We start from the raw sequence: 26,793 nt of genomic DNA on the forward strand, positions 1-26,793 counted from the left end.
GCTCCGCGGTCCCCGCCCCGAGCGCCGGGCCCCGCCCGCGGTCCTCTCCCCTCAGCCCAGCGCCGCCATGGAGGGCACCGGGGTGCTGCCGTTCGTGCGCGGCGTGGACCTCAGCGGCAACGACTTCAAGGTGAGCCTCTGGGTGACGGCCGGGACCCCCAGCCCGCCCCTCCGCTTCCTGCGCGCCCGGGACCGCGGACGGGCTTGCCCGGACCCCGCCCCGGCCCGACGTCCCAGGCCTCCGCCCCGCGCCCGCGAAGACAGCCCAGGCCGGGCGGGGCGGGCGGGCGCGCGTAGGGTCCCGGAGCTGCGCCGGGGCGCGCGGGGTCTGCCCACCGGCTGGGTCCTGGCGCCTGGCCCCAGCAGGCCGGCCGGGGGTCCCGGTCGGAGCTCGAGCTCGCGCCTCCCCAGCCCTCCCCGCCCCTGTGAGGTCACAGCCCAAGCCGGGCCCTGACTCATGGTTACGCCGCCGGCTCTGCGCTACCCGCACCCGCCACCCCCATCCTGTGTGGTCTTAGGCAAGTCACTTCCCCTCTCGGAGCCTCGTCTTCTCGTCTGTTGGAGAGGCTTACCTTGAAACTCCTGGAGGCGGGGATTAGTTGTGGAGGACGTGTTGGGCAGGTGGGCGAGGCCCTGGGTGCCATTTGTCTGAGCAGCTTCGGAACTGGCGGACCAGGGCGGCTGGGAACACCAGCCCAGCCTCGGGGCGGGGCAGTGGTTCTTGAGAACTGAGAATGAGGCCGGAGGGCTGGTGACCAGAGAGGAGGCCCTGAGAGATGGCCTGGTTCCAGGAGGGTCCTCAGGGTGGATGAGTGGGCCAACCCTGGCTGGCGTCAGTGGAGCATCAGCCTGGGTCTGCAGGGTCCAGTGGTCCAGGCAGTGGCTGGGGTCAGGGCAGAGGAGACAGGCTCTTTCTTCCTGTATTTACCCACGCTTGCCACCATGCACACTCCTCTGCCTCCATCCCCACCGTCCTCACCTGGAGTCCCCAAGTGTCCTCTTCAGTCTAGGAGAGTGAGTCACCAGCAGGGAATGTGGCCGTAGGGAGAAGGGGCACTAGCCCAGAGCACTGAAGGCATTAACCTCCCCAGGCTTCTGGCCACAGGGCTGGGGTCCTGAGGTGGGCATTTGAGTCTGGGAGACGAATGGGTGAGTGAACTAATGAATAAGCTATGCCTGTGTGGGAAAGGGTGGGGAGCTGGGGCCTCATGCAAGGGGTGGGTGGCAGGGCACAGGTGGGGCCTTGGCAGAGGCACAAAGTGCAGTTCAACAAATTGCACAGGCAGGGCCTGGATGCAAGACAAAAACATTGAGTTGATCCGACCTCACAGCTGACTCTGGGGTGGCATCTAGAATAAGCCTTCCTGGGCCAAGAAGCCAGCAGGAGAGGCGGGTCTTAGGTCAGCAGCCATCCTAATCACCAGTGGGTTCTCAGGACGCTTTTGTCATCAGGGGGCTTTCATCAGCCCTATTCTACGGGTGAGAAAACTGAGACAGAGTGGCCAAGTGATGTGTCTGGGGTCACACACACAACTAGAAGTGACTATTGCCCCCAAAGGCTCCCACGGGCAGTGGGGGCCACAAGGTGGCAGAGCGAGGGTACCATGTCCCAGACCAGCCTCACTGTGACATACCCGCAGGGTGGCTACTTCCCTGAGAACGTCAAGGCCATGACCAGCCTGCGATGGCTGAAGCTAAACCGCACCGGCCTTTGCTACCTGCCAGAGGAGTTGGCCTCCCTGCAGAAGCTGGTAAGAAGCTTTGGGCAGGAAGGGGAGGGTCCAGGTGGATGGGGCTAGCCAGGTGGACAGAGCCTGTGCAGGACATTGCCTGTCACAAGCAGAACTGGTGGAGAGAGGATGAGCACCCTGTCCTGGGAGGTATGCAAGAAGACTAGGTGTGTGAAGGAAGAAAGGTGCAAGAGTGGACTGGACCTGGGTGGCCTAGGGTGCCTGGGTAGGGCAAGGCTGTGGTAGCAGATAGGGGCTCTGTGGGAAGATCCCTGGGTGGGGCAAGGCCCTGGTGGTGGATGGGGGCTCTATGGGAGGGTCCTTGGACAGGGGAAGGCTGTGGTGCCAGTGGAGGCTCTGTGGACACCCAGCCCACCCTGCTGAGCCTCTACACCCTGTGCCGGCCCAGGAACACCTGTCAGTGAGCCACAACAATCTAACCACGCTGCATGGGGAGCTGTCCAGCCTACCATCGCTGCGGGTGAGTGCTGCCCAAGACTGCAGAAGTCAAGGTGGGGACTGGGGGCAAGGCCAGCCCTTCTGTCCACCCTGGTGTCAGGGGTTTGTGGGGAGAGAGCATGCAGTAATGACCTGAGTTGAGTAACACGTAGGAGAAAAGGTGAAAAAACCTAAGTCTGATCCATTTTGAACTGCTGTGATAGCTGATCCTGGCCGAGCAGCACTCCAGCTATTTCTCAAGGGTCTTTAATGTGATCCCGACCTCCACCAAGTTCACAGATGAGGACACTGACCAAGGGGGCAGGTCACTTGCCTGTGGTTTACCCCCAGTGATAAAGCTGGGGCAGGGCAGGGCAGGGGAGGTGGTCTGGGTAGGTCATTCCCCCTGCTGTTCTCCATGGAACCTCCCGTCCCAGATGTTCAGGCCATTCCAGTGGTCGTTCCCATTTAAGGTTGGAGCCCTGAGATGCGAAGGGCACACCTCTGGAGTCAGGTTAAAGCTGAGCTCTGCACTTTCCGAGATGGCCCTTCAGTGACCACCGTGAAGTGGCAGAGTGTCACCACGCAGACATTGGGCAGAGAGGGAGCCGCAGTGGTGGCTCCTGTTTCTCCTTCTGTCACTTGTGGCCATGGTGCCTTCCCCTGGTCCGTTCTGCCCCCCTCGGCCATCCTGCCCTAATGTCCTGCACCATGAAAGCCTGAGCAGGTTTCAGCCCTAAGGGCACAGAAGACAGGCTTGCTGTATGTCTACACTCTGATGCTTTTGGTCCAGCCTTCTTCTATCTGTGCCAGAAACTCTGACTCAGAGCTCCATCCCTATCTTGCTCTATGGAACTGGGAGGAAGAGGGGTTATTCCATCAGAAACAGTTCCTTATGTTTCTGTGTGCTGGGCTGTGGGGCATGTTTGAGGTGGGCTTTGAAGTGTGAATAGGAGCTCATTGGAAGAGTAGGAAGGGCTTGCCCAGTAGAGGGACTACAAGCAAAGGCCAGAGTGGAAGAGCACTCAGGATTGGCCTCCCATGGGCTGACAGAGAAGGTAGCCTTCCTTGACCTCTGCTTCTCCTTGGAGTGGAAGCCAGGGCTCATGGACTCTTGTGGTTTATCCCCAGGCCATTGTGGCTCGAGCCAACAGTCTGAAGAATTCAGGAGTCCCTGATGATATCTTCAAGCTGGACGATCTCTCAGTCCTGGTCAGTGGTCACCCACCACCTGGCAGTGAACCCTACTATTCAGTGACCCTCCCCCCACCGCCCTGGTCCCTGGGGCCATGGTTTTCCTATTGTACAAATGAAGGAACTGGAGACGTCCGATGGACAGTGCCTTGCCCAAGGTTGCTCAGTTCCCTGACTTAGGCCCCTTCCTCCCAGGGTCCCGCTGTCTCCCTTTGGCCTGGAAACCTCCTCCTCTGCTGCCCTCTCAGCACCCACCCCAACCCTTGAGCGTAGTGCAGGCCTGGCGGGGTGGGGCCAGCCCTGCTACCCCTGACCCGGCCTCACCCCCTCCCCAGGACTTGAGCTACAACCAGTTGACAGAGTGCCCGCGGGAGCTGGAGAACGCCAAGAACATGCTGGTGCTGAACCTCAGCCACAACAGGTGCCGCGTGCCGGGCTAGGCTGGGGAGATGGCTGACCCCGGAAGCGGAGTGCAGCCCTGACCTCTGGCCCTCTGCCCACAGCATCGACACCATCCCCAACCAGCTCTTCATCAACCTCACTGACCTGCTGTACCTGGACCTCAGCGAGAACCGCCTGGAGAGCCTGCCCCCCCAGATGCGCCGGCTCGTGCACCTGCAGACGCTTGTGCTTAATGGCAACCCGCTGCTGCATGCCCAGCTCCGGTGGGCGCCCGCCCTCTCCACTGGCCTAGCTGGGTCGACATCCGCCTGCCTAGCTGTCAACACCAGCCATCCTGCCTGCCCTGCCCACACCCACCCTCGGGCCCTGCCCCTGGCCTGAGGCAGTGTCTCCCCACATCCCCCCACAGGCAGCTCCCGGCACTGACAGCCTTGCAGACCTTGCACCTGCGGAACACACAGCGCACCCAGAGCAACCTGCCCACCAGCCTGGAGGGCCTGAGCCACCTCGCAGGTGGGTGGTCCCTGGGAGCCCTCAGCCCCTTCCTTCCTCAGGAGGAGGCTGCTGGACCCTGCTTCCCTAAAAGTCTCTAGGGGGAGGGGTGCCTCCAGGGGGAGGGGTGTGGTTCCCACCCATCACGTGCCTGAGGCCACAGAGCCGGAGTAGCCAGGCTTCACATAGCTGCCTTGGAGCCGCTAGGGGCCCCAGCTGACATGCTCACCTGTGCGTAGATGTGGACCTGTCCTGCAATGATCTGACGCGTGTACCCGAGTGCCTGTATGCCCTGCCTGGCTTGCGGCGCCTCAACCTCAGCAGCAACCAGATCGCGGAGCTATCCCTGTGCATCGACCAGTGGGTGCACCTGGAGACCTTGAACCTGTCCCGGAACCAGCTGACCTCGCTGCCTGTGTGTGCAGGTCTGGGGAGGGTGGGGCGGCCACAGGCCATCTTGGCACCCACCTCTGACCCCACATCTGCTGTCCTGTACAGTCGGCCATCTGCAAACTGACCAAGCTGAAGAGGCTGTACCTGAATTCCAACAAGCTGGACTTTGACGGGCTACCCTCAGGCATTGGCAAGCTGTCCAGCCTGGAGGAGTTCATGGCCGCCAACAACAAGCTGGAGCTGATCCCTGAGAGCCTCTGCAGGTGCTGGGCTGAAGCGGGGCCTCCCCTGCCCCCGTGGTCTCTGTGCATTGTACAGAACACGAGGGGTTGAGTTGCATTTGTGGATAAAGACACTGGGCTCATGCCAGTGGGTTCCCCAAGCACCCTGCAGGGACAAGGGGTGAGGCCAGAGGGACTGTGCTGCTGCCTCCTTTGAGACGCTGTGCTGCCTTTGCTCCCCGAGGTCACAGCATCCACTAGCATAGTCCCCGGCGGTGAGAACAGAGGACCCCTGGCAGCTTCTGAGCTAATTTGAGGGCAGAGCATGGTTTTTGATGCCCTTTTGCTCGTGTCCAGGGGTCTCTGGTTCTCGGAAGGCCATAGTGGAGGATGCTTCCCTATAGGAGCCACAGAAAGGGCCTCCAGTCACTCAGCCACAAAGGAACTCACCCCGCCCCCAGGCTTCTGGGCGCTTTGAAGCTGGCTGGTTTCTTAACTGGCCGGGCTGCTTAGGCCCTCTGGTCCTACTTGCCTCCCCAAGCCAGGACTGGAAGGCCCCTGTCTGCCTACTCCTGAGGCCCAACTGTGTCCTCACAGGTGCACAAAGCTGAGGAAGCTGGTCCTAAACAAGAACCGCCTGGTGACTCTCCCAGAGGCCATCCACTTCCTGACGGAGATTGAGGTCGGGCGGGCAGCTGGCACTGGGGGGTGGGGACAGACCCCCAGGAAAGACCAAGCAGTGGGGTCCTGGGGAGAGGGCAGCAGGGGCTTCTGGAGGGGTGGCTGGTGCCAGGGTGGGGAGGGGGTGACGTGCATCCGGCATCCACATCACACTTGGCATTGTCACTTAAGCCTCACAGCCAGCCTGTGAGGCCGCTCTTCACAGATGGGGAAGCCAGGCCCACGGGGGCGGCAGGGTGGGGACCTGGGCCCTTTGGCCCTGGTGGTGCAGAGGTGGAGATGGGGTTTGGGGGCACTGAGGGGGAACCGGGGCTCAGCGCTCGCTCTGCTCACCCACGAGGCAGGTCCTGGACGTGCGGGAGAACCCCAGCCTGGTCATGCCCCCCAAGCCTGTGGACCGTGCCGCCGAGTGGTACAACATCGACTTCTCGCTGCAGAACCAGCTGCGGCTGGCGGGTGCCTCCCCTGCCACGGTGGCCGCGGCAGCTGCTGGTGAGCATAGGATGCCTCTCTGGGCCTTAACTTACTCATCTGTAAACAGGGTGGGATGTTCTCTCTGGATAGGGGGTGTGGGATTGGCCCCTGGTTGGCTGGATGCCCTGGGAATGAAGGGGTCGGAGCCAGCCGGGTCAGCCATGTGCCCCTCCACTCAGCAGGGAGTGGGCCCAAGGACCCCCTGGCTCGCAAGATGCGGCTTCGGAGGCGCAAGGACTCGGCCCAGGACGATCAGGCCAAGCAGGTGCTGAAGGGCATGTCAGATGTGGCCCAGGAAAAAAACAGAAAGCAGGAGGTAATCCGGCTGGACCAGGGCTCGGCTCTGCTTGGCAGGGACCCAGGCCCGGTGGGAGAGGGGACAAGGGCAGAAGGGTTCCACTCCACCAGAGCTGGGCATGGGCAGAGTCAAGCCAATGTTGTGCCCGCCCCCACCAGGAGAGCGCCGAGGCTGGAGCGCCTGGGGGCAAGGTGCGGCGCTGGGACCAGGGCCTGGAGAAGCCACGCCTTGACTACTCGGAGTTCTTCACCGAGGACGTGGGCCAGCTGCCTGGCTTGACCATCTGGCAGATCGAGAACTTTGTGCCTGTGCTGGTGGAGGAAGACCTCCACGGCAAGTTCTACGAGGCAGACTGCTACATCGTGCTCAAGGTGCGAGTCTGGATGCTCTGAGGGGCTGCGGGGGCGTCTCTTGGATCGCTCTGGATGGGGTGGGAGGGGAGAGCTCTGCAGCGCGTGGCGGTGCCGCTGGCAGGGGCTGACCCAGACGCTGCCCCGGCCTCCAGACCTTTCTGGATGACAGCGGTTCTCTGAACTGGGAGATCTACTATTGGATCGGTGGGGAGGCCACACTCGACAAGAAGGCTTGCTCTGCCATCCACGCCGTCAATCTGCGCAACTACCTGGGTGCCGAGTGCCGCACGGTGCGCGAGGAGATGGGCGACGAGAGCGAGGAGTTCCTGCAGGTGCGGGGGCGGGGCGGGGCTGACAGGGATGTGTCCAGTGTGGGGACAGATGGGGTGAGGTCAGAGGAGTGAGATGAGACCACCGGTTGGGTGCTGGGTCAGGTAAAGATGAGGAGGCCAGGCTGGTTTGGGAATCCGCTTGGTGGGGGTGTAGCCAGGAGAGACGGGAAATTGAAGCAAGAGTTGCAAAGGGACTGGCTACCAAGGAGGTGGGGCCAAGGGCAGGGCCAGAGTCATTCAGTGAACTGGGTCAGTGAGGGATGCTGGCCTGCCACCAGCTGGCCACATGCAGACACCTGCACAAGATTGTGGGTACTTTGACCTAAGTTTGCCATGTTCTGTAAACCTGCCATCCTGTCTCCTGATACGCTTGTATCTTACCATACTGTGTCTTGCACAGGAGCAAACGGGTTCATGGTTGTGTGTATACTGACACCCCAAGTGTGTTTGTCTGCAGGCATAGATCTTATATTGTTTTTTAACATTGTCATAGATTCATAGCATTTGATCCATCTGTATACAACTCTGCGTCTCCTGACAGGTGGTATTTGGTGGGGGTAGGGGGGCAGCTCAGTAAAAGGTCACGTACCCTCTCACAGGTATTTGACAATGACATCTCCTACATTGAAGGTGGAACAGCCAGTGGCTTCTACACTGTGGAGGACACGCACTATGTGACCAGGTGAGGCTTGTGTGTGAGCGGCACTGAGCTGGACTCAGTTGGGAAGGATGGGGGAGGGCATTGGGGTAAATCTGCCCTTGGTGCCCCCCTAAGCCACTTCTGCTCTGGCCCCCAGGATGTACCGTGTGTATGGGAAGAAGAACATCAAGCTGGAGCCCGTGCCTCTCAAGGGGGCCTCCCTGGACCCAAGGTGAGCCCCATGATGTGAGGTGGCGTGCTTAACCCCGTACCTTCTCCCCACCAGTGTGGGGGGACAAAGCTGGGCTCTAGATAAGAGGCCACCCAGCCCTTGTCCCACATTGATTGGCAGGAGGCCAGCAAGGAGGGATTTGGGGTGAGGTCAGAGGTACAGGGGGAGTTATTGCATGTGGCCCATTGCAGCCCCTCCCACCCCTTCTGTCCAGGTTTGTTTTTCTGCTGGACAGAGGGCTGGACATCTACGTGTGGCGAGGGGCCCAGGCCACGCTGAGCAGCACTACCAAGGCCAGGTAAGAGGACTGCACCCTGCCCAGACATCCTGGGTGCTTTGTGCAAAGGAACATGGTCACCTGAGGAGGTATGGGCCTTACTAAGGCTTTGCACCTGCCCTCAGGCTCTTTGCGGAGAAAATTAACAAGAATGAGCGAAAAGGGAAGGCAGAGATCTCACTGCTGATACAGGGCCAGGAGCCCCCAGAGTTCTGGGAAGCGCTGGGTGGGGAGCCCTCTGAGATCAAGAAGCATGTGCCTGATGACTTTTGGCCACCCCAGCCCAAGCTGTATAAGGTGAGTTTCGTCAGTGGTCAGGATATGGGCAGGCCTTTGCACCACTGCGGTAGCTGTGGTCTCATTCTGGACTTTGGTGGGGAGAGGGTGCCACCTCCTGGGCAGGAAGTGCCAGGGTCTGAGAGGGGCCATGGAAACTAGCATCAGGCTCTGTGGTTCCAGGAAGGTGGGACTGGAGAGGAAGGCCGAGAAGCACATGGGTGCCTGGCTTGAGCACCTGGTCTTGACTCTGTGGGTGACAGGAAGATGGGGGTGTTGTGGGCAGGAAAAGGACCAGTTAGAAAATCTGTAAGGACCCAGAGAGGGAAGGCAGGTTTAACAACCCTTCCGCTGGTAGGATTTCCTGGAAAGGAGGTTGGGGTACAGGGAGACTAGTCTGGAGAGGAGCAGGCTGTAGACTTGAGCACAGTGGCCAGCCTGACCAGGGGCTGCTGAGTTGGTCTTGTGTTCCCCAGACCCACCCTAGTTAAACCCACCTCTTGCTCCTGCCAGGTGGGCCTGGGCCTGGGCTACCTGGAGCTGCCACAGATCAACTACAAGCTCTCCGTGGAACATAAGAAGAGGCCCAAAGTGGAACTGATGCCTCGGATGCGACTGGTGAGACTCACAGGTAGTTGGGCCCCTGGACTGAGATTCCTCCCTGCTGGATGACCCTGGCCTTGACCTCCAGCCTTTGGGGCCCCGCAGCTGCAGAGCCTGCTGGACACTCGCTGCGTGTACATCCTGGACTGTTGGTCCGACGTGTTCATCTGGCTCGGCCGCAAGTCCCCACGCCTGGTGCGTGCTGCAGCCCTCAAGCTGGGCCAGGAACTGTGCGGGATGCTCCACCGACCACGCCACGCCATGGTCAGCCGCAGCCTCGAGGGCACTGAGGCACAGGTGCGGATGAATGTAGCCGCCATCGGAGGCTTCCTGCCCGAGGTCTTGCGACCGCATTCTTGCCCTGACGCCCCATGAACAGGTTACAGACTTTGTACACTCCCTGCGCAGCTTCCAGGACTGCTGCCAGCCCAGCCCCGTTCCTACCCGTCCCTCCCACTCCTAGGCCACACCCCTCCAGCCCGCCCCTTCCGGCCCCGCCCCGTTCCAGGTCCCAGGCCCCGCCCTGCTCCACGGACCCCGTCTCCTCCGGCTGTAATTTCTCAGGTGTTCAAGGCCAAGTTCAAGAACTGGGACGACGTGTTGAGTGTGGACTACACGCGCAATGCAGAGGCCATGCAGCAGGGCCCGGGGCTCTCGGGGAAGGTGAAACGTGATGCCGAGAAGAAAGACCAGATGAAGGCAGACCTCACGGCGCTCTTCCTGCCGCGGCAGCCGCCCATGGCTCTGGCCGAGGTGGGCGCGAGCCCCGGGCCGCGGGACGGGAGGGCCGGCTGTGCCGGTCCCACTGTGACGGGTGGGTTCGTACGCAGGCCGAGCAGCTGATGGAGGAGTGGAACGAGGACCTGGACGGCATGGAGGGCTTCGTGCTCGAGGGCAAGAAGTTCGCTCGGCTGCCGGAAGAGGAGTTCGGCCACTTCTACACGCAGGATTGCTACGTCTTCCTCTGCAGGTAGACGGCCTTCCTCTGCAGGTAGACGACCCTCCCCCGGTGCTGGGACCTCGGTTCAGGCCTGCCCACCGCCCTATGACCCTGCAGGTACTGGGTCCCCGTGGAGTACGAGGAGGAGGAGAAGGAGGAGGAGAAGGCGGGGACCGAGGACAAGGAGGGCAAGGAGGCGGCAGCGGAGGCGGAGGAGAAGCAGCCTGAGGAGGACTTCCAGTGCATCGTGTACTTCTGGCAGGGCCGCGAGGCCTCCAACATGGGCTGGCTGACCTTCACCTTCAGTCTGCAGAAGAAGTTCGAGAGCCTCTTCCCTGGCAAGCTGGAGGTGCGGGGGCCCTGCCCCAGAGCCCTGGGCAGGGGGCGTTCCTGGGGAGGCTTGCCCCACTGGGAGCAGGGTGGGGGTCCAGGGAGCTGCCCCTGATGCTTCCACACCTGCAGGTGGTGCGCATGACGCAGCAGCAGGAGAACCCCAAGTTCCTGTCCCATTTCAAGAGGAAGTTCATTATACACCGGGGCAAAAGGAAGGCTGCCCAGGGCACCCTGCAGCCCAGCCTGTACCAGATCCGCACCAACGGCAGCGCCCTCTGCACCCGGTGCCTGGCTGCGGGGCGGGGCGTGGGTACACAGGGGGCGGGCCTGGCTGCTCCCAGCTGACCCCTCCCTCTTTCCCCGCCCCTCCCCCAGGTGCATCCAAATCAACACGGACTCTAGCCTCCTCAACTCGGAGTTCTGCTTCATCCTCAAGGTGGGGTCTTGTGTGGCTGGGACTCAGGGGCAGGATGGGGAGCAGAGTGGGCCTGACCTGACCCACACACACCCAGGTTCCTTTTGAGAGCGAGGACAACCAGGGAATTGTGTACGCGTGGGTGGGCCGGGCATCAGACCCCGACGAGGCCAAGCTGGCAGAGGACATCCTGAACAGCATGTTTGAGACCTCCTACAGCAAGCAGGTGACCGGGGTTGGGGCAGGTGGTCAGGTAACAGGGAGGGGGCACTCGGGGGCCAGGCAGGGGGTGGTGACCAGGTGGGGGCAGGCAAGCTGTGATCCCTGAGCTGACCAGCCTTCTCCCCGCAGGTCATCAACGAGGGCGAGGAGCCGGAGAACTTCTTCTGGGTGGGCATCGGTGCACAGAAGCCCTACGACGACGACGCTGAGTACATGAAGCACACGCGGCTCTTCCGGTGAGGTCACCCCGCCACTGCTCCCAGCGTCCTCAGTCCTGGCCCTGCTGCCATGACCCTCAGCCTCTCCCTGATCCTTGACTTCCCCCAGATGCTCCAATGAGAAGGGCTACTTCGCGGTGACTGAGAAGTGCTCTGATTTCTGCCAAGATGACCTGGCAGACGACGACATCATGCTTTTAGACAACGGCCAAGAGGTGAGACACGCCCCCCCTCCCCGCCCGACTCTGCCCATGCTGGGAGCCTGACCGTCCCTAAAGAGGCATTCTGAGGCTGGGAGACCACATACCCTGCTGTCCTCACAGGTCTACATGTGGGTGGGATCCCAGACCAGCCAGGTAGAGATCAAGCTGAGCCTGAAGGCCTGCCAGGTGAGCAGGGGAGGAGCCGAGGCTGGGCCTGGCGGAGGGGCCGAGGCTGGGGCTGCCCTCACCAACCCCCTGCCCACCCCCCAGGTGTACATCCAGCACATGCGCTCCAAGGAGCACGAGCGGCCCCGCCGCCTGCGCCTCGTGCGCAAGGGCAACGAGCAGCACGCCTTCACCCGCTGTTTCCACGCCTGGAGCACCTTCCGCCAGGCCCTGGCCTAAGGCCACCGCACTCCACCTCTATGGAGGGATAAGTGCCCCAGTGCCACCGTCCCCAGCGCCACCAGTGGGGTGACCCTAACCAGTGTCTCCAGGGATCTGGCAAAGCAATCTCCCTCCACTGAGCTCACGTGTGACTCCCCCTCTTCTGCCAGGGATAAAGCAGGTGTGGCTGCCCTTTAAGAGATATTAAATGCTTTTATTTTCAATATTAAAAATCAGTATTTTTAATTTTAAAATGCTAATTTAACAAAAATGACAGGAAAAAAGCCCCCCAGAGTACAATCTACAGGAGACCCATCCTGACCCCCCACCACACACACACGCGCACACAAGGCCAGGCCTCGGTCCTGGTTCCCAAGTGGAGCTCTCACACACATACTTGCACGCAGCAGGGGGGTCGAGGGGGTGCTGGCCCAGGAGCAAGTACCAAAATAGTTTTAGAAATGACTGTGGTGCCCGGCACAGGCGTTAGAAAAATACTCTTTGTAAAAGGAGAAGGGGGGACGGCACATGGCCTGGGAGGTGGTAGCCGTGAGCCCTGCGGCCTCCCCTGTGGCGCCTGACCTTCCGGGTGGCCTCTGCCTGCAGGCAGGGCCTGGTGGAGTCCTGAGGCTCAGGGCCAGGCTGGCAAGCCCCACAGAACCCCGAAGTTAGCAGGTGCAGGTCTGCATGGAGAACCAGGCCCCTGGCTCCAGCTCCAAGCAGGGCAGGGTGACCCGGCAGTTCCGGCCTCCCTAGCAGAGAGAAACAAGATCAGCAGAAGGCCACGGAGGTCCAACGGGGCAGGCAGCCTGGCCACACATGTCCCACCACCAGTCTCCAACTGCCTGAACCCCGAGGCAAGGGAGGGGGCAGCAATGACCCCGGCACAGAAGGAGCCACAGGGTCTGTGTCGGGAGAGGCTGGGGAGGTACTGACTCGGGACCAGGCCACGCACCTGCAGCCTCATTTGATCAGGATGGCACAGGCTCGAGCCTCCTCTTCTGACAGGTTCCGCAGGTTCTTCTCAGATTCCTCTGAGGAGCTGCAGGGAGGGGCAGCCATCAGCAGATCTGGGGTCAGGCCCTCCTCGGTCCTTCATGCCCAGCTGGGGTATGAGGTTGGCTGAAGGGTTGGGGAGGGAAGTTGGGAGCGACCAGCCCCTCCTGTGGACCCAGCCAGCTCCTCACCCCAGGAAATCCTTTACGTCCTCCACCGTCATGTCCCCCGTTGTGTCCAGTGTGGTGTCGGCACTGGTGGCCGAGTCAATGGACATAGGTGAGAGCATGGCCTCAGGTGGCTCTAGGGTGTCTGCAGGGAGGAAGTGAACAGGGTCCTTCTAGGGCTCCAAGGCCCTGTCCACACTTGACCTGGTCCCAAACCAGCCCACGGTGGACCATGGCACCAACCCACCCCTCCCCGGACCCTCTGGAGAGCTGCCTCCTGCAGAGCACCCCCACCGCCATGAGACAAGCTGCCCAGCTAACGCGCGGCCTCCTCACCAGCCTCCTTGCAGATGGGATCGGGGCTTCCATCACGGCTCTGTGGGGCCAGGATGATGCCCGGGGTCCCGTTAGCCTGGCTCAGCTTGGGCGACTCTCGGGACCTGTGGCTGCAGAGATGGGCTGTGCTGCAGACCCTAGGCAGGCATCTCATGGCCTGAGAGCCAGACCCCCGCCCTCCCATTCCTGAGCCCTGGGGCCAGAGGGATGACCGGGGAGGGCCACCCTGCTGCTTGCTCAATTGGGGGATGGAATGAGCCCAGCCTTGGTCCCAGCACTGCAACCCCTGGCCAGGGGCTACCCCTTCATGCACCTGACACGGGTGGCATCACGGGGCCAACGGACGTCCAGAGAGCAGAGTGGCTCGGTGATGTTCCGGGCACTCAAGGAGAAGCGCTCAAACTCCGAGGGAGAAATCAGGTAAAACCCTAGGAGGGGGCAGGAAGCACAGTAAAGGGCCATGTCCCTGCCTCCCGGAAGCCCTGACTATAGCCGCCTGCCCGCCTCACCCTGGCCGTGCCGTGTGAACACGCAGGAGGCGATGCCGCTGATGTCCTCTTTGCGGATGCAGGCATAGTGCACCTGGGGCCGCAGGCCCGGCACAGAGAACACGTGCACGTCACCCAGGTTAGTGAGGCAGGCCAGGCAGGTCTCCGCGTAGTCCTCGCAGGCCACGCTGGCAAAGGTAGCCAGGGCCACTTTGCGCACGCGGCAGCCCTCATGGGCTGTCAGCTTGAACTTGGTCTTTGCGCTCACCTTGGGTAGCGTGAACACCTGGAGGTGGGTGGGGAGTGGGTGCTAAGCGGAGCCCGGGCCAGTACACACCCCAGTGTCCCCAGTCTAGCCTGGCCCCCACCACCTCCTCCACCCGGCACCACCCACCCGGAGCTGCCACCCTGACCACAGCTCCACAGCCCAGAAACCTCCCAGGCCCCTCCACCTGTGGCAAAGCCAGTCACGCTGGGTGGTCAAGTTGGAAGCCAGTACCCCACACCACAAGCTCCTGCCAGACCACCCAAGGCAGTGCTCAAGGGTCCTGAGGGGCACCAGGGTTCCCCAAGGTGCCTCTGCCACGGCTGGAGGCTCTCAGGAGGTCCCAGTGAGCAGGGATGTATGCAGGCCAAGGGTCCGAGGGTGTCCAGAAGACGAGAACCCCAAGGGGTCTTGGAGACTAATCACCTTAAACTGCTCCTCGGACGCGATGAGCACGGCGTGGCCACCCTGCATGTCAGGCGCCTGTGCAAGGTCCCGCGAGGCCTCGTAGGGCTCCGGCAGTGGACGGCCGCGCCCATCCAGCACCGCGATGGCCACCACTGGGGCACGGTGCATCAGCTGCACCTCCTTGCCCAGCACAGCCTCCACCGCCCGCTCTGGCCGCTTCTCACCACCCGCCACTGCCGCTGGGACCTCCAGTGCATAGGCAAACACGGAGCCCGAGTTGGTGCCCGCCCACATGGTGGGGCCATGGTGGGCAGCTGCGGGGAGACAGGCTGGTGAGGTGGGTGTGTGCCACCCCTCCCCTCTGGTGCCCTGGGATCCTGGACTGTCTCTCCTACATCCCTGGTGACTCCGGCTGGCCCCTGCAGGCACAGGAGTGACCTCTAGGGTCTCTCCACAGGCACATCAAACTGGACCTTGACCTTTTCAGACCTCTCCCAGCATCCCAGTGACGCAGCTCATCACCAGTCCCCCAAAGACTTGGACTCGGGCCCCACCCTCAGAGCACCCAGGCACCAAGTCCCGGGCCCATCCAGGATGCACACCACACAGTTCAACTCCCTTAGGAAAGGGAAGGCTCTTGAGTAGACAGCTAAAAACACTGGGGTGCGGGTGGACCGGGCAGTCACACTGTGCACCCTCAATGGCCTGGTGGCCTCAGCAACAATCTTAGTTGGGATGGAGGGGATACTCGAGCAACAAACAGGTGAGCAACAGGAAGCCACGCTTCTCAGGGAGACAGTGGAACCAGGTCACCTCCCACCCCCTCCCCGGGCTGCCACATGTAGACAGTAGGAAGATCCCCCAGACAAAGGGGCCCTCAACAAATGACATTAGAAGTGGGGGGCTCCCCTCCCAGATGGAGGAGGAAAGAAGCAGAGATACCACGCGCACACGAGCTGGACGCTGACCCCATCCCAACTCTGAGAAGGCATTTCCGAGATGAATGGGGTCTCCTGTGGGCTGAGGGTGACAGGCAACAGTAGCCAGCCATTAGTAGCCACACTCCGGGCTTTGACACAGGCCCTGTGCCAGAAGTGACGTCCACCAGGCACACCCTGAGCTGCCCAGTGACCTTCGTTATGTTTAAATCGTGTGTTTATAAGATACACAATGTATGTAGAACAGGTGGGGAGTCGGTGCGGGGCTGAAATGCCCCATTACCAAGTTAAATTGATCAGCAGCTCTGTCCATAAACCCCAATGCACCACTGCCCTAGGCAGGACCTGCCGGAGCTCTGCCCACTTGGGGTCAAAACCAGCTCCTCCCAGGCCTGCCCTCTGCTCCAGTCATACTGCCCAGGCGAGTCACATCCGCCTAGGCCTTGGAGCTGCAGCCCGTACTTTCCCCAGATCCTGGGCTCCCTTCTCTGCCCAGGTCTAAGGCCTGCCCCACCCACTCACCGAGCCTCACCCTGGTTGTTCCAGGGGGTGCTGGGGGTCAGGGCACCCTGTCACCAGCACATCCTGGTACTCAGGAGGCACACAGTGTTTTTCAGCCTTCCAGAAGGCACAGGTCCACCCCATCACCCGTTTCCCAGAGAACCAAGGACACACCACCCTTGCCCACCCTGCCCAGTCTCACCATCTCGAAGGAAGGTGTCTGCAAAGTAGAGACAGCGCACAACACCCGAGAGGGAGTCGTCGGCTGAGCGGGGCTCAATGCGGCGCTGCACGGGCGTAACCTCCACATCCTGGGGACCGGCCTGCTCCGCCAGCTGTGCGTTGGCCTCCTGCAACTGGAGGGGCGCAAGGTCGGGCCACCATCCTGCCCCCGCCCCCATCACCCTGACCGCCTTGCCTGCCGCCCCACCTTGCTGCCGGTGACCATGCGCTTCTTGCCCGATGCACGGCTCTTGCGGATGCGCCGGAAGGACTGGCGCAGCGACTTCTTGAGCGACTTCACGCGGGACAGTGGCCCCTCCATGGCCAGGGAGTCGCTGGGGTGCAGGGTGCACCTAGGGGTGCAGGCCAGCCATCAGGGAAGCACAAGTCCAGCAGCCGAGGGGCAGACCTCCCCCAGCGGGGCCCTGCGAGGCTGGCAGTGCCCCCGTGAACCTCAGGAGGGGCTTGCTCACACCCACCTGGCCAGCACGGGGCTCCTGCGCAGGTAGTCAAAGAGGCCAAAGCCATGACTGGTCCCGAAGGCCACGAGGCCCCACTCAGCATGTAGTGTGACGGCTGTGACGGCGGCTGGTGGCAGGCACTGGATGAGAGCGCGGGGCTGGAAGCCGGCTGGCCAGGGCAGCGGTCCCAGGCGCGGGCTCAGCCGCTCATGGCCTTTCCATGTGAAGCCCTCGCGGTCCTGCAGCAGGTCCAGGCTGGCCACGCCCACTGCCTGCTCTGCCGGCGTGTCACTCAACTCCAGCACCAGCACCTGGTCGGGGGTGGGGGGGGGCAGTCAGCTTGGAGGACAGGGCACCCCCACCCGGCCCGAGCCAGTGACACCACTGCCAGGGTGCTTCCAGGAGTGTCTGGAGAGCATCCTCTGAATAAGCACTGACTGGTGCCTACTGTATACCAGGGCCCTCACTGAGCAACACCATGGAGACCAAAACCTGCAGGCCCCGCCCTCCCAGGGTTCACTTAACACAGGTGCTCCTGCCCCGGCCCCAACCCTGTGAGGGTCCCAAGGCCCCAGCTGGCCTCCCCCGTTTCCACCTCTGGGTTTCTGCCAGGCCAACTGCTCTAGCACCCTACCGGACCCGCCAGAAGCCCTCGAGCCCCGCAGCCCTGGCAACAGTTCGGCCGCACCTGACCCGCAGTGCCGGCCACCACCATCTGGGCCGTATACTTGCAGAGCGCCACCTTCTGCACGCCGAGCCGCGGGTCATCGCTGTAGGGGTCGAAGCAGCCCACCTGCGGGGGTGGGAGGGGAACTGGTGACAAGGCAGAGCCCAGACCAGGCTCCCCGGGCCGGGAAGGGGTGGGGGGCTCGCACCTTGCGGAAGGGTGGCCAGTCGTCCTCGGCGGCCTGGGCCAAGCTGTCCGCGTGCTCACAGTCCGTCTGGAAGAGGCCGGCAGTGCTGAGCTTGTAGAGCGGTCGCAGGGCCACACCGGAGGCATCCCAGAAGCGCACCGTGCCGTCCTCGTGGCTGCGGAGAGGCAGCATCAGGCCCAGGGCCCCACCCCACCCCTTCATGTCCATTCAGCCAGCAACCGCTCACTGGGCCCCCAGCACCTAGGCCAAACACTGACTAGACTCCTACTGCATACAGCAAACAGGAAGCACCAACTGTATAGGGCAAGCAAGTACTGAGCACCTACTGTATGCCAGGCCACAGCGCCTGGGCCCTTCCCCGCAGAGAGGGTGAGAAGGTGCAGAAATATCACTGGAAATAATGAGAAAAGGTGTGGAGAAGTGACTCAGAGGACAGAGGACCATGGGGGTTCTGCCCCCAGGGGCCTCCAGAACACGTGACCAGAGATGCCCCAGAGCAGAGGAGTGTGCTAGGGCAGGAGCATTTAACTTGGGGAGGCCAGGAGGAAGCAGGGAAGGAGGAGATGAAGCTGGGGGTGCAGCCCAGGACATAGCCATAGAGCCCGGGTCAGGGCCCGGAGTCGGTGGTGGCAGCCCAGAGCCAGGGCGGGAAAAGCTGAAAGTCTGCGGGCTGGCCGGGACACCTCCAGAGGCCTGAGGGTCCCGGCACAGGCAGACGGCAGGGGCTGGGCAAGAAGGTGGGGCCTGAGTCACCGGGCACGTCGGCGCCCGCCAGGCCCAGGCTGGGCTCTCCGGCACCTGCCCTGGGCAGCTCGGCGTGGGCTGGCCCAGATTTTCCGGTCCCGGGGCAGGCTGAGTGGGTGGAGCTCAGTTTCATCAAGAAGAAGGGATGGGCCTTAAACCAGAGTCTAGGGAGGCTTCACCTGATGCACCCGGTGGAAGAGGGTGACCTGGTCCCACCAGGGGCCAGGCCTGAGTCAGTGGGCAGGTCAGCACCCGCCAGGCCCAGGACAGGCCTTCTCGCACCTGCGCAGGTGCCACCAGACCCTGCTCGCCCACACACACACGCTCACACACCCGTCACAACTGGGCTGGAGAGGTGTCACCTACCCGGTCAGCAGCAGGCCTCGCTGGGATGGCTCCTGAGCCAGGTTCCGGCCCCCAGTGATGGGCCAGCTCTGGGGGATGGAGACGGGTGTAAGCTGAAGTCACGCCAGGTGCCACGTGCAGGACGCAAAGGCCAAGCAGGTGTCCCACTTACATCTGCCACATCCCCTCCTCGGGCCCAGCCTGCAGTACACCCCCAGGGGACCCCTGCCCCACCTTCCCCCCCCGGCACACACCGAGGCCCCGGAGGCCGGCTGGGGGCTCTGCTGCTCCCCGGCGCTCACAATGCGGGCCCACAGCTTGGCAGGGACATTGGCGACGTGGGCTGAGCAGGTGATGGCGGAAGAGTGCAGGGGGGCCAGGTACGGGGCGGGTACAGCTGGCCAGCCGGGTGTCTGCAGGTCCAGCACCACCAGCTCCTCTTCGAGCAGCACAGCGAGGGCCTGGGGCTCATCGAACTCTGCAGGACAGGGTGGGTGAGCGCAGCCGCAAAGACGTGCGGGGCTGGGTCCTTCGGGGGGTTGGGTACGCACCATCCTCAGGCCGCGTGCTGTGCACCGTGAAGAAGTCAATGACGCGGGAGGTGAAGTCCAGTGTCACCAGGGTTTCAGCCTGGAGCACGCTCACGCAGTGGCGGTCACCATAGCTGGCGCGGGGCATGCCACCGCTGAAGATGACGAAGTGCTCACTGCTCAGGGTGAGAAAGCCGTGTGAGCAGCTGGTGGGGCTCTGGGAGAGCCTACCCCCACGACCCTACCCCCAGGCAGGCCCCACCTACCCAGACGCACAGCTTCGCCACAGGACCTTATTGATGGCTTTGCAGGGGAAGGGGCCTGTGGGGGGACAGCAATGGCCTCACTTGCAGGCTCTCAGGCAGGGACCTGAGGGCCCTGGATCACATTTCTCACCACTGCCCCATCCCCCTCCTGCCTCCATCATCCCCACTGGGTGGCTGTTCCCTGCATCCCAAGGGGAAGGCACGCTACCCAATGTGGGGCAGAGGGGATGGTCTCACCTTTGGCCTGGTCCTGCCACCTTCCACACATCCCCCCTGAAGTTCCCCCACTGAGGCATTGGAGCTTGGGGTCACAGCCAACCCTACACAGGTCCCCCACACTCACCGTAGGGCGTGGTGGCCACCGTGGGCTGCACTGTTGGGGAGTCACCAGTGTCCGCGGCCCAGATGGCGTAGCTGCCGTCGCTGTGCGAGCTAACCACTGTGTGGCCACTGCGCTCCCAGCACACGCTCTCCAGCTGCTGTGGGGCGGGAGAAAGGCGTGAGCTTGGCGGCCATGAGCAGAGGCCCCAGGTGGCTGCCAGCCTCACCCACACACCTGGTTCCCCAGGAAGATGCGCTCGGCACAGCGAGCGGCCTGGTTCCAGATGACCAGCAGGCCCCGGCTGTAGCCGATGAGGATCTTGGTGGGGTCCCGCAGGTGTCCCTGGAGTGACTCCACGGGGCCCAGCGCCTTCCCACATCGGTAGTCATCAGGCACGCTGAAGGCGGCAGAGGGAGTGAGCGGACGGGGTGGCCAGTGAGGGGGCGGGGGGCTGGGGGAGGGGGCACAGGGAAGCTGGGTGGCCTCTCACCTTCGCAGAACCTCGTCTGGGCCCAGGGTCTGCCCCTCAAGCAGCGTCAGGGTGGGAACATCCAGGAAGAAGATGCTTCCGCCCTCGGTGCCCAGGGCAGCCATGTCACCCACAGCCACCAGCAGGACCACTGTGATGTGGGCGAGGCTGGGCAGGCCGCTGTGGGGCCGAGGGGAAGCAGGTGAGGGTGGGAGCCTGCACACTTGCTGGGGAGGGCACGGGGGCCCGTGACTGTCAGCTCACTACAGCCCCTCTGGACTTGCTGGGCCCTGGTCATGCAGGGGGCTGGCGCCCAGGAAGGCCACGGTGGTGGCTGCAGACACCATAGCCAGCTCACTCAATTATTCACCAGGACGTCGGCAGGGAGAGGGATAAAAATAGGTCCCCAGGTCTTGGAGACAGGCCCTGGAGCTCTTCCCCCGACCCAGAGGGGATGGCGACCCAGAGCTCCTGCCTAGGCAGGGACCACAAGCTCCAGGACTCTGCCTCCAAGCCCCATCAGGAAGCCCCATGTCTTCAGACATCTCCCTAACCCTGGAGGGGGCCTCCGATCACTCCCCTGCAAGAGCTGGAACACCCCGATCCACACTGGGTCCAAGCCCAAGCAGGACAAGCCTATTTCTGAGCTGGATGGGCATCTTGTGTCCTGGCCAGACTTGCTGCAGCCATTCCAACAAGGGCTTGCGGGCCAGGAACCACAAGGCCCCTTCCTCTCCCCCTGAGCATTGACGCCCATGCTGTTGCCCCCTGGGGCGTCCCGCCAGCACCTCACAACCAAGGGAAACCCTTCTTGTTATGACCTGCCCTCTCCTCCTTGCACAGTAGGGCCCATTGTCCTGCCCCTGTCTAAGGGTTCAGAGGACCGGTGCTACGGTCAGTTCCTGCCCCAGATGCCCCCCTCACTGCCGAGGCACAGGGCCACTCCCCAGGCTCTGGAACACACCCTCCCCAACCCAGGGCCTCCTGGGCCCCGGCAGTGCCAGGGCACAGACCCTCCCTGCTGACCATGGGCTCACCTGGGACGCCCACAAAGTCCACCGAACAGCTCTCTGGACCCAGGCCCAGGCCGACGTGCACCACCCCACCCCGAGTCCCAGCCCTGGGGCAGTTTCCTGTCCCCACTGCACCTTCACAGGCCCCTCACTACATCTGGCAGCCACAGCCGGCCAAGCCCCTCGGTACCTGGCGCCGTCAAAGCCAGGCCGACTGGGTGCCTGGAAGTGGAGGGCTTCTTCCAGGTGGGCGCAGCCGTCATGGTGGACAATCTCCCACAGGTGGAGGCTGTCGTCATCCAGCAGGGTCAGGACTCGACCCTGGCGGGTGAGTAAGACCAGGACTAAGCTGACTGGGGTCGGGGACGGGGCAGGGGGTTTCTGGGGGCCGGCAGTGGGGCCGAGGCTCACCTGACCAGGCAGGAAATGCATCTGGGTGACAGTGGCCGCATCTCGGTGCAGGCCCGTGAACTCCACGCCAGGGGCACCGTAGCTGAGGGTGACGAGTCAAGGGTGGAAAGCAGGCACAGGCCAGGACACCAACACCAGGGATCACCTAGCCCCGCCTCCCCAGGACCACTGCATCAGGCCCCCGGTGACACGGGGAGGGGTGTCACCTAGCCCTGTCCAGGGGCCCTCCCAGGTCTGGGGGTTCCTCTCTGGAAGAAGCACTGCACTCAGGATGCAGACCCATTCAGTCCTGCAAGTCAGTGCTGCGTATGGCCTTCCCTTCCTCATCTGTAAAACCAGCCAGTGACTTGCTCGCCTGCCTCCTGGGGCAGACACAGGACACCTAAGAACGCAAGTTCTCCCAGCACACCTGGCCCGGGCCCAGCTCACGGCCCTGTGTCAGCCTCACGGGTCTGTGTGCGCAAGAGGTGGCCTGGCACATTGGCATCATGGGCAGAGATGCCAGGCCCAGGAAGCCGGGGGCAGAGCAGAGTCCAGGCTGCCTCTCCACAACCACAGGCCGCTGCCAGCTGCAGGCCAGGAAATTCATGTCCTGGTGGGGCTGGCAGCCCCCACTGAGTTGGGAGAGGCCCCAGGGACTTGGAGAGGCGGATGCCTCACTACAAGTGCCCGGTGTGAGCGCCAGCGTCCCAGCAACCTCAGGCTTCACCGTGGATGGCGGGCCGAGGGGCCCCAAGGGGGAGGACTAGGCTGGGGTCAGCAACGTTGCTGGGAGACAAGGCAGGAGCCGTTGCTTGGAGCTGGAGCCGGGAGAACACAGACAACGGGACAAAAGAGGCAGGAGTGCTGGGCGGGAACCAGGTCGCCAGGGAGATGGGCCAGACTGGGGGGTGGAATGGCCCCTGTGGGCAGCCTCAGTTTCCTAACCCAGGGCATGGGCAGGAGTGGTCTGAGGTCGGGGGGCCTGTCCTCCTCTGAGGCCGTCTGGCTGCCCATCCTTTGTCAGCATGAGGGGCTGGTGCACTACAAAGACCCCACCACCTGCAGAGACACACTGCCGGGCAGAAGGGGCCATGGGACCACGGCTCCCACAGGCAGGCAGCAGCTGGAGGCAGGAGCAGCAGGCAGGGAGGGGCCTCCTGGGCAGGCAGCAGCCTGGTGCAGACGACCAGGGGACCGTCTCCTCCCTGTCCCACCGATGCCTCGGTGTCCGCGGAAGAGGAGGGGACACCTAGACCCAGCCCCTCCACTTGGTCCCTGGAGCTGGCAAACTCACAACTGCCCGACCGGTGCCCCGAGTCCCGGATGGGGAGATCCCATCCCACCCTGTGGTGGCCAGCCAGACCCTGCACCTGGGCCCCACCTGGGGGACTCACCTCTTGCAGTGGGGGTGGGCTGCTCCACAGCAGGAAGGAGGCATCCAGCTGCCAACCTCCCCCGCCCCGCCCCCTCCCCTTGGAGCTCTCAGGAAAATGGCCCTTTGTGCGGCTCACAGGCCCATTGTGCGGGGCCAGCATCCAGGTGGGGGCTGTGCTGCGCTCGCCACGCCGAGCCTGGCACTGCCCCCAGCCCTCGGCTGGACATACGTGTCTTCAGGCCGGCACACATGTGTGCACCCGGTTTCAAGGGTAAGGCCTGCTGTGACCCTGGTCCTCCCGCCACCCTTGCTGGGGACCGTGTGCTGCCAGCCCCAGCCCACCTCCCCAGTCACAGCTGCTGGGACAATGGGAGGGTTGCCGAGGTAACTGGCTGCAGCGATGGGCAGCTGTGGACCCCTTCGTCTCTGAGGCGCCGCCTCAGGGCAGCAGCTGCACGACCTCCACCAGGGGCCCGGCCCAGCGCCCCACACATTAGCCACAACCCCAAAGGATACATCTTGACGGCCCCAGACCGGGTGCCGATGGCCATGATACGAAGCTCAGGGTCAAAGGCCAGCGCACTGGGCTGGTTGGGGAAGCCATGCTCCACGGTCTGCAGGGAGGTGGGGGTGTTTGCAAGGCACAGCCCTCACCCGAGGCCCACCCAAGGCAGTCTCCAGCTCTGTCCCTGCTGCATGCCCGGGCCCCCAACCTCAGTGTCCTCAGCTGCGAGATGGATGACCACACTTCCAGCGGGTGAGGAAGGGCCTGAGCCCTGGCCCCACCACAGGCCTTCCCAGCCAAGACCCATCCCACTTGACACTTGGGTCCACGACAACAAACAGAATGGGGCTCGCAAGGGAGGATGCGCGGGCACAGATGCGAACCCCAGCTGCCCCACAGGTAGGCTCTGCACCCCACTCACCCAGGCAGACTGAACTGGGGTGCAGTCCCTGGTACCCCACACTCACAGGCTCTGCATGGCAGTCAGAGACCAGCACCCAAGGTTGGCTAGGCAGAGGCTCTTGACTCCCCTGAACCAGGGCTGCTCCCCACTCCCAGCCCCAGAGACAGGAAGAGGGGGGCCCAGACAGAGGGTGCTACCTGCCCAGTCCCTGAAGGTGTCACGCACCTCCCAGACTCAGGTTCCGATCTGGAAACTGGGGCACATGGTTCCCACCCATCCCTGGTCAGGGTAGTAGGCAGTGCTGCATACTGGGGGTGTCAATGGAACAGCTCCCACCGGATTCCCTGCTCCTGGCAAAGCCCTGGTTCCCCCACCCGCCCACCGACACAAGGAGCCCCTAATCAACCCCGAGGCCTGGCTAGGAGCCCTCCCCAGGGGCTGCACCTCTGGGCCGCCAGCCCCCAATACCAAGGTGGGATACCACATGTGGCCGCCAGTTCCTCCTGAGCACTGCGTCATCAACACACAGGTTTTGTAAGAACCCCTAGTCCCCTGAGGCCTGTGTCTTTCTCCAGCCCCAGCCCATCCAGGCAAGGACTGAGTTGTCTGAGCAGCTGGCTCAGCCCTGGGCAAGTCACAGCACTGTGCGAGCCTCAGCTTCCCATCCAGGCACTGGGGAGCCCACCTGAGGACAGAGTGGACCACTGGACCAGGGAGGGGTGGCAAACACTGACACCGCCGTGCCCACACTGGACCTGACCAGGTCCTGTGGCCTGCTCCTCTGTTCAGGACCCTCAGGGACCCCCAGCTCACTCCAAGTCAAAAGCCTAGTCCTTACCACCTGGCCCTCTCCGACCTCCCTTCCATGGACCCCTGGCTGCTGGCCTTCCGCTCTCCTCCAGTCCACCATGAAAGCTTCTTGCCTCAGGACCAGAACACCCACCACAATCCCTCTACCTGGCATGTGCCCTCCCCGCTGTGGAGCCTTCCCCCACCTCAGGAGACAACCGCTGGCTCAGCAGCCGCCCCTCTACACCCTCCCCTGCCTGACTTCCTCCACGGCACTGACCACCAGCCCAGCCATTGCCAGCTGCACACCCCACTCCCTGTTTCATCTTCTCACTGTCTCCCCAGCTAGGACACTGGCCCCTCAAGGCAGTATGTGTTAAGATGACACAGAGTGGACACACAACAGGCAACCAGGGGCAGGGCTGGGATTTGGACCCAAGACAGTCCAAAGTCCACACTCACCCTGACCACCCTCCACCCCTGGCCACTTGGGAATCTGAGGCTTTTTGGTTTTGCTTGTTGGTGTTGCCACGCGGCATGTGGGATCTTAGTTCCTGGACCAGGGATCGAACCCGAGCCCCAGGAAGTGGAAGCACAGTCTTCACCACTGGACCACCAGGGAAGTCCCTGGGACCTATTTTCTAGTGATCACTTGCCAGTCCCTCTAGTGACCCTCTGCCTAAGTCCACCCCCCTCCTACCACTGCTGCCCACTCAGAATGCGGCCTTGCCCACCCTAGCATGGAGCCCAGCTTCTGCCACCACGGGCCAGATGGGGGAGCGCCTTCCCTCCACCTTTCTGGGGCCCCAGCTTCACACCTCGACTCCCTGGCTGAGGAAGTGACACCTTAGCATGACACCTGCCCCACCACACTGTCCTCTCACCTCGAGGGGCTCACCCTCAGTCACTCAGCATAGGAAGGGGCCACCTGGGAACCCCTGAGCACTAGCCTCCCCTCTGGGCCCCTTGGCCAGCAAGCCAGAGGATCCTGGCACCCTCTATTGCCACCTGGGAAACCCTGTCTGCCCTGAGAAACATCCCGGCCTCGGCCAGTGCAGGAGCAGTGCCTAAAGAGCGTCTCCCTGGACCAGGGTCTCCTGCCAGCCTCTCAGGACCTACAGCAGCCCCTCCAAGGGGCCCTGGCTCTCAAGCTGAAGTCAAATCCCACTGACAAGGGCGCACAAAGACCAAGCCCCCACTCACTCCGTCTCTGGCCAAGTCGTCAGTTCTGTGAACCTCAACTTTGTCACCCTCATGTGAGCATAACGACTCGAAGCCCCAAGAGCAGCAAGGGGGCCTGTGATCAGAGGGCTTGGGTGTAAAACTGAAGCCAGAAGTGACACCCCTGGGGGCAGTTAGCAAGGGGCAGGCCGGGCCTCTCTCAACCACACACCAGCGTAGGGAGGCGGGGCTGAAGGCAGCCCCTTTCCCGCGGCCCCTCTGGCCCTACCCAGGAAAGAAAGGAAGGAGCAGCCCTCCACCCCCACCTCCGCCAAGGCTCCAGAAGCGGTGGGTCGGCTGCCCCCGCGACAGAGTCCGCAGCAGGGAAGACAGTGGCCCCATTTCATCGCAAGGGAAACTGAGACCCCAGGATTCGAAGTGCAGTTGGTTACACGGCCAGGCATCCCCCCTGGAGCCCCGGGCAGGCCGGGCACAGCTCAGGCGGGAGTCCCAGGCAGTGGGGGAAGGGAGGAGGAACCGGGAAGGGATTTCCCAGCCCCACCCCCCAACATCTGCCCCCACTCAGCACTCCTCCCCAGCAGCCTGGGTGCGAAAGCAAAACAAATCGGGCCCAAGGGCCGCGCAGGGGCGCCGAGGTCCCCAAGAAAGAGATAAAGAGGCAGCGAGTGGAACCAGAGGGAGAGTTGAGAGCCGCACGGAGGCGGAGAGGCCCCTCGGGGAGAGGGCAGCGAAGTCCGAGGCGCGGAGACATGAGCTGGGGAAGCGGAGGGCAGGGATGCAGGCGCACGGCTCGGGCGGAGCGGAGCTGGGCGGCCCGGCCCGGCCCGGCGTGCGCCCCCTCCCCCGGCCCGACGTGGCTCCGGCCAGGCCCCCGCCCCCAGCCAGCTGCCCCCGGCCCGCCGCCGCACCTTATGGAAGGCGAAGAGCTCCTGCTTGAGCTTCTCGCGCTGCGGGTCTGCGCCCTGCCTGCGGAACCGAAACTTCATCATCTTGCGCCCGGCCGCCCGCCGCCGCCCGCAGGATGCGCCGCGCGGCCCCGCCGGTCC

The 26,793-nt window shown here is 63.2% G+C and overlaps 2 protein-coding genes across 6 annotated transcripts; one reads left to right on the forward strand and one right to left on the reverse strand.

Annotated features, from left to right (window-relative positions):
- Positions 1 to 11,987, forward strand: FLII (FLII, actin remodeling protein). 3 transcript variants are annotated; one of them, XM_018064771.1, is made up of 30 exons: positions 1 to 130; positions 1,641 to 1,751; positions 2,140 to 2,211; positions 3,300 to 3,380; positions 3,698 to 3,783; positions 3,866 to 4,027; positions 4,174 to 4,277; positions 4,496 to 4,671; positions 4,755 to 4,912; positions 5,468 to 5,552; positions 5,896 to 6,043; positions 6,205 to 6,341; positions 6,482 to 6,694; positions 6,829 to 7,008; positions 7,608 to 7,690; positions 7,806 to 7,880; positions 8,095 to 8,178; positions 8,283 to 8,454; positions 8,947 to 9,051; positions 9,142 to 9,333; positions 9,601 to 9,789; positions 9,867 to 10,006; positions 10,094 to 10,325; positions 10,439 to 10,593; positions 10,685 to 10,745; positions 10,822 to 10,950; positions 11,076 to 11,182; positions 11,274 to 11,379; positions 11,488 to 11,553; positions 11,638 to 11,987. In XM_018064771.1, the coding sequence occupies exons 1-30, from the start codon at positions 68 to 70 to the stop codon at positions 11,770 to 11,772; spliced, it is 3,807 nt and encodes a 1,268-aa protein (XP_017920260.1). In that variant the 5' UTR covers positions 1 to 67; the 3' UTR covers positions 11,773 to 11,987. The 3 variants fall into 3 exon arrangements, with proteins under 3 accessions (XP_017920260.1, XP_017920261.1, XP_017920262.1); XM_018064772.1 differs by having other exon boundaries at positions 6,208 to 6,341; XM_018064773.1 differs by having other exon boundaries at positions 18 to 130; positions 2,102 to 2,211.
- LLGL1 (LLGL1, scribble cell polarity complex component) lies at positions 11,948 to 26,793 on the reverse strand. Of its 3 annotated transcripts, none has more exons than XM_018064776.1 (23): positions 26,656 to 26,793; positions 23,385 to 23,482; positions 21,512 to 21,593; positions 21,291 to 21,421; positions 20,109 to 20,267; positions 19,853 to 20,015; positions 19,640 to 19,775; positions 19,297 to 19,351; positions 19,052 to 19,206; positions 18,755 to 18,978; positions 18,522 to 18,589; positions 17,412 to 17,565; positions 17,225 to 17,329; positions 16,555 to 16,847; positions 16,284 to 16,428; positions 16,056 to 16,209; positions 14,433 to 14,728; positions 13,763 to 14,027; positions 13,567 to 13,681; positions 13,254 to 13,357; positions 12,942 to 13,062; positions 12,710 to 12,796; positions 11,948 to 12,506 (listed from the first exon to the last, which is right to left on the reverse strand). In XM_018064776.1, the coding sequence occupies exons 1-22, from the start codon at positions 26,734 to 26,736 to the stop codon at positions 12,718 to 12,720; spliced, it is 3,183 nt and encodes a 1,060-aa protein (XP_017920265.1). In that variant the 5' UTR covers positions 26,737 to 26,793; the 3' UTR covers positions 11,948 to 12,506; positions 12,710 to 12,717. The 3 variants fall into 3 exon arrangements, with proteins under 3 accessions (XP_017920265.1, XP_017920263.1, XP_017920264.1); XM_018064774.1 differs by having other exon boundaries at positions 13,254 to 13,363; XM_018064775.1 differs by having other exon boundaries at positions 13,254 to 13,363; positions 19,640 to 19,772; positions 26,656 to 26,791.

Source organism: Capra hircus, chromosome 19, assembly GCF_001704415.2.
Source record: "Capra hircus breed San Clemente chromosome 19, ASM170441v1, whole genome shotgun sequence".
In the NCBI taxonomy this organism is placed as follows: Eukaryota; Metazoa; Chordata; class Mammalia; order Artiodactyla; family Bovidae; genus Capra; species Capra hircus.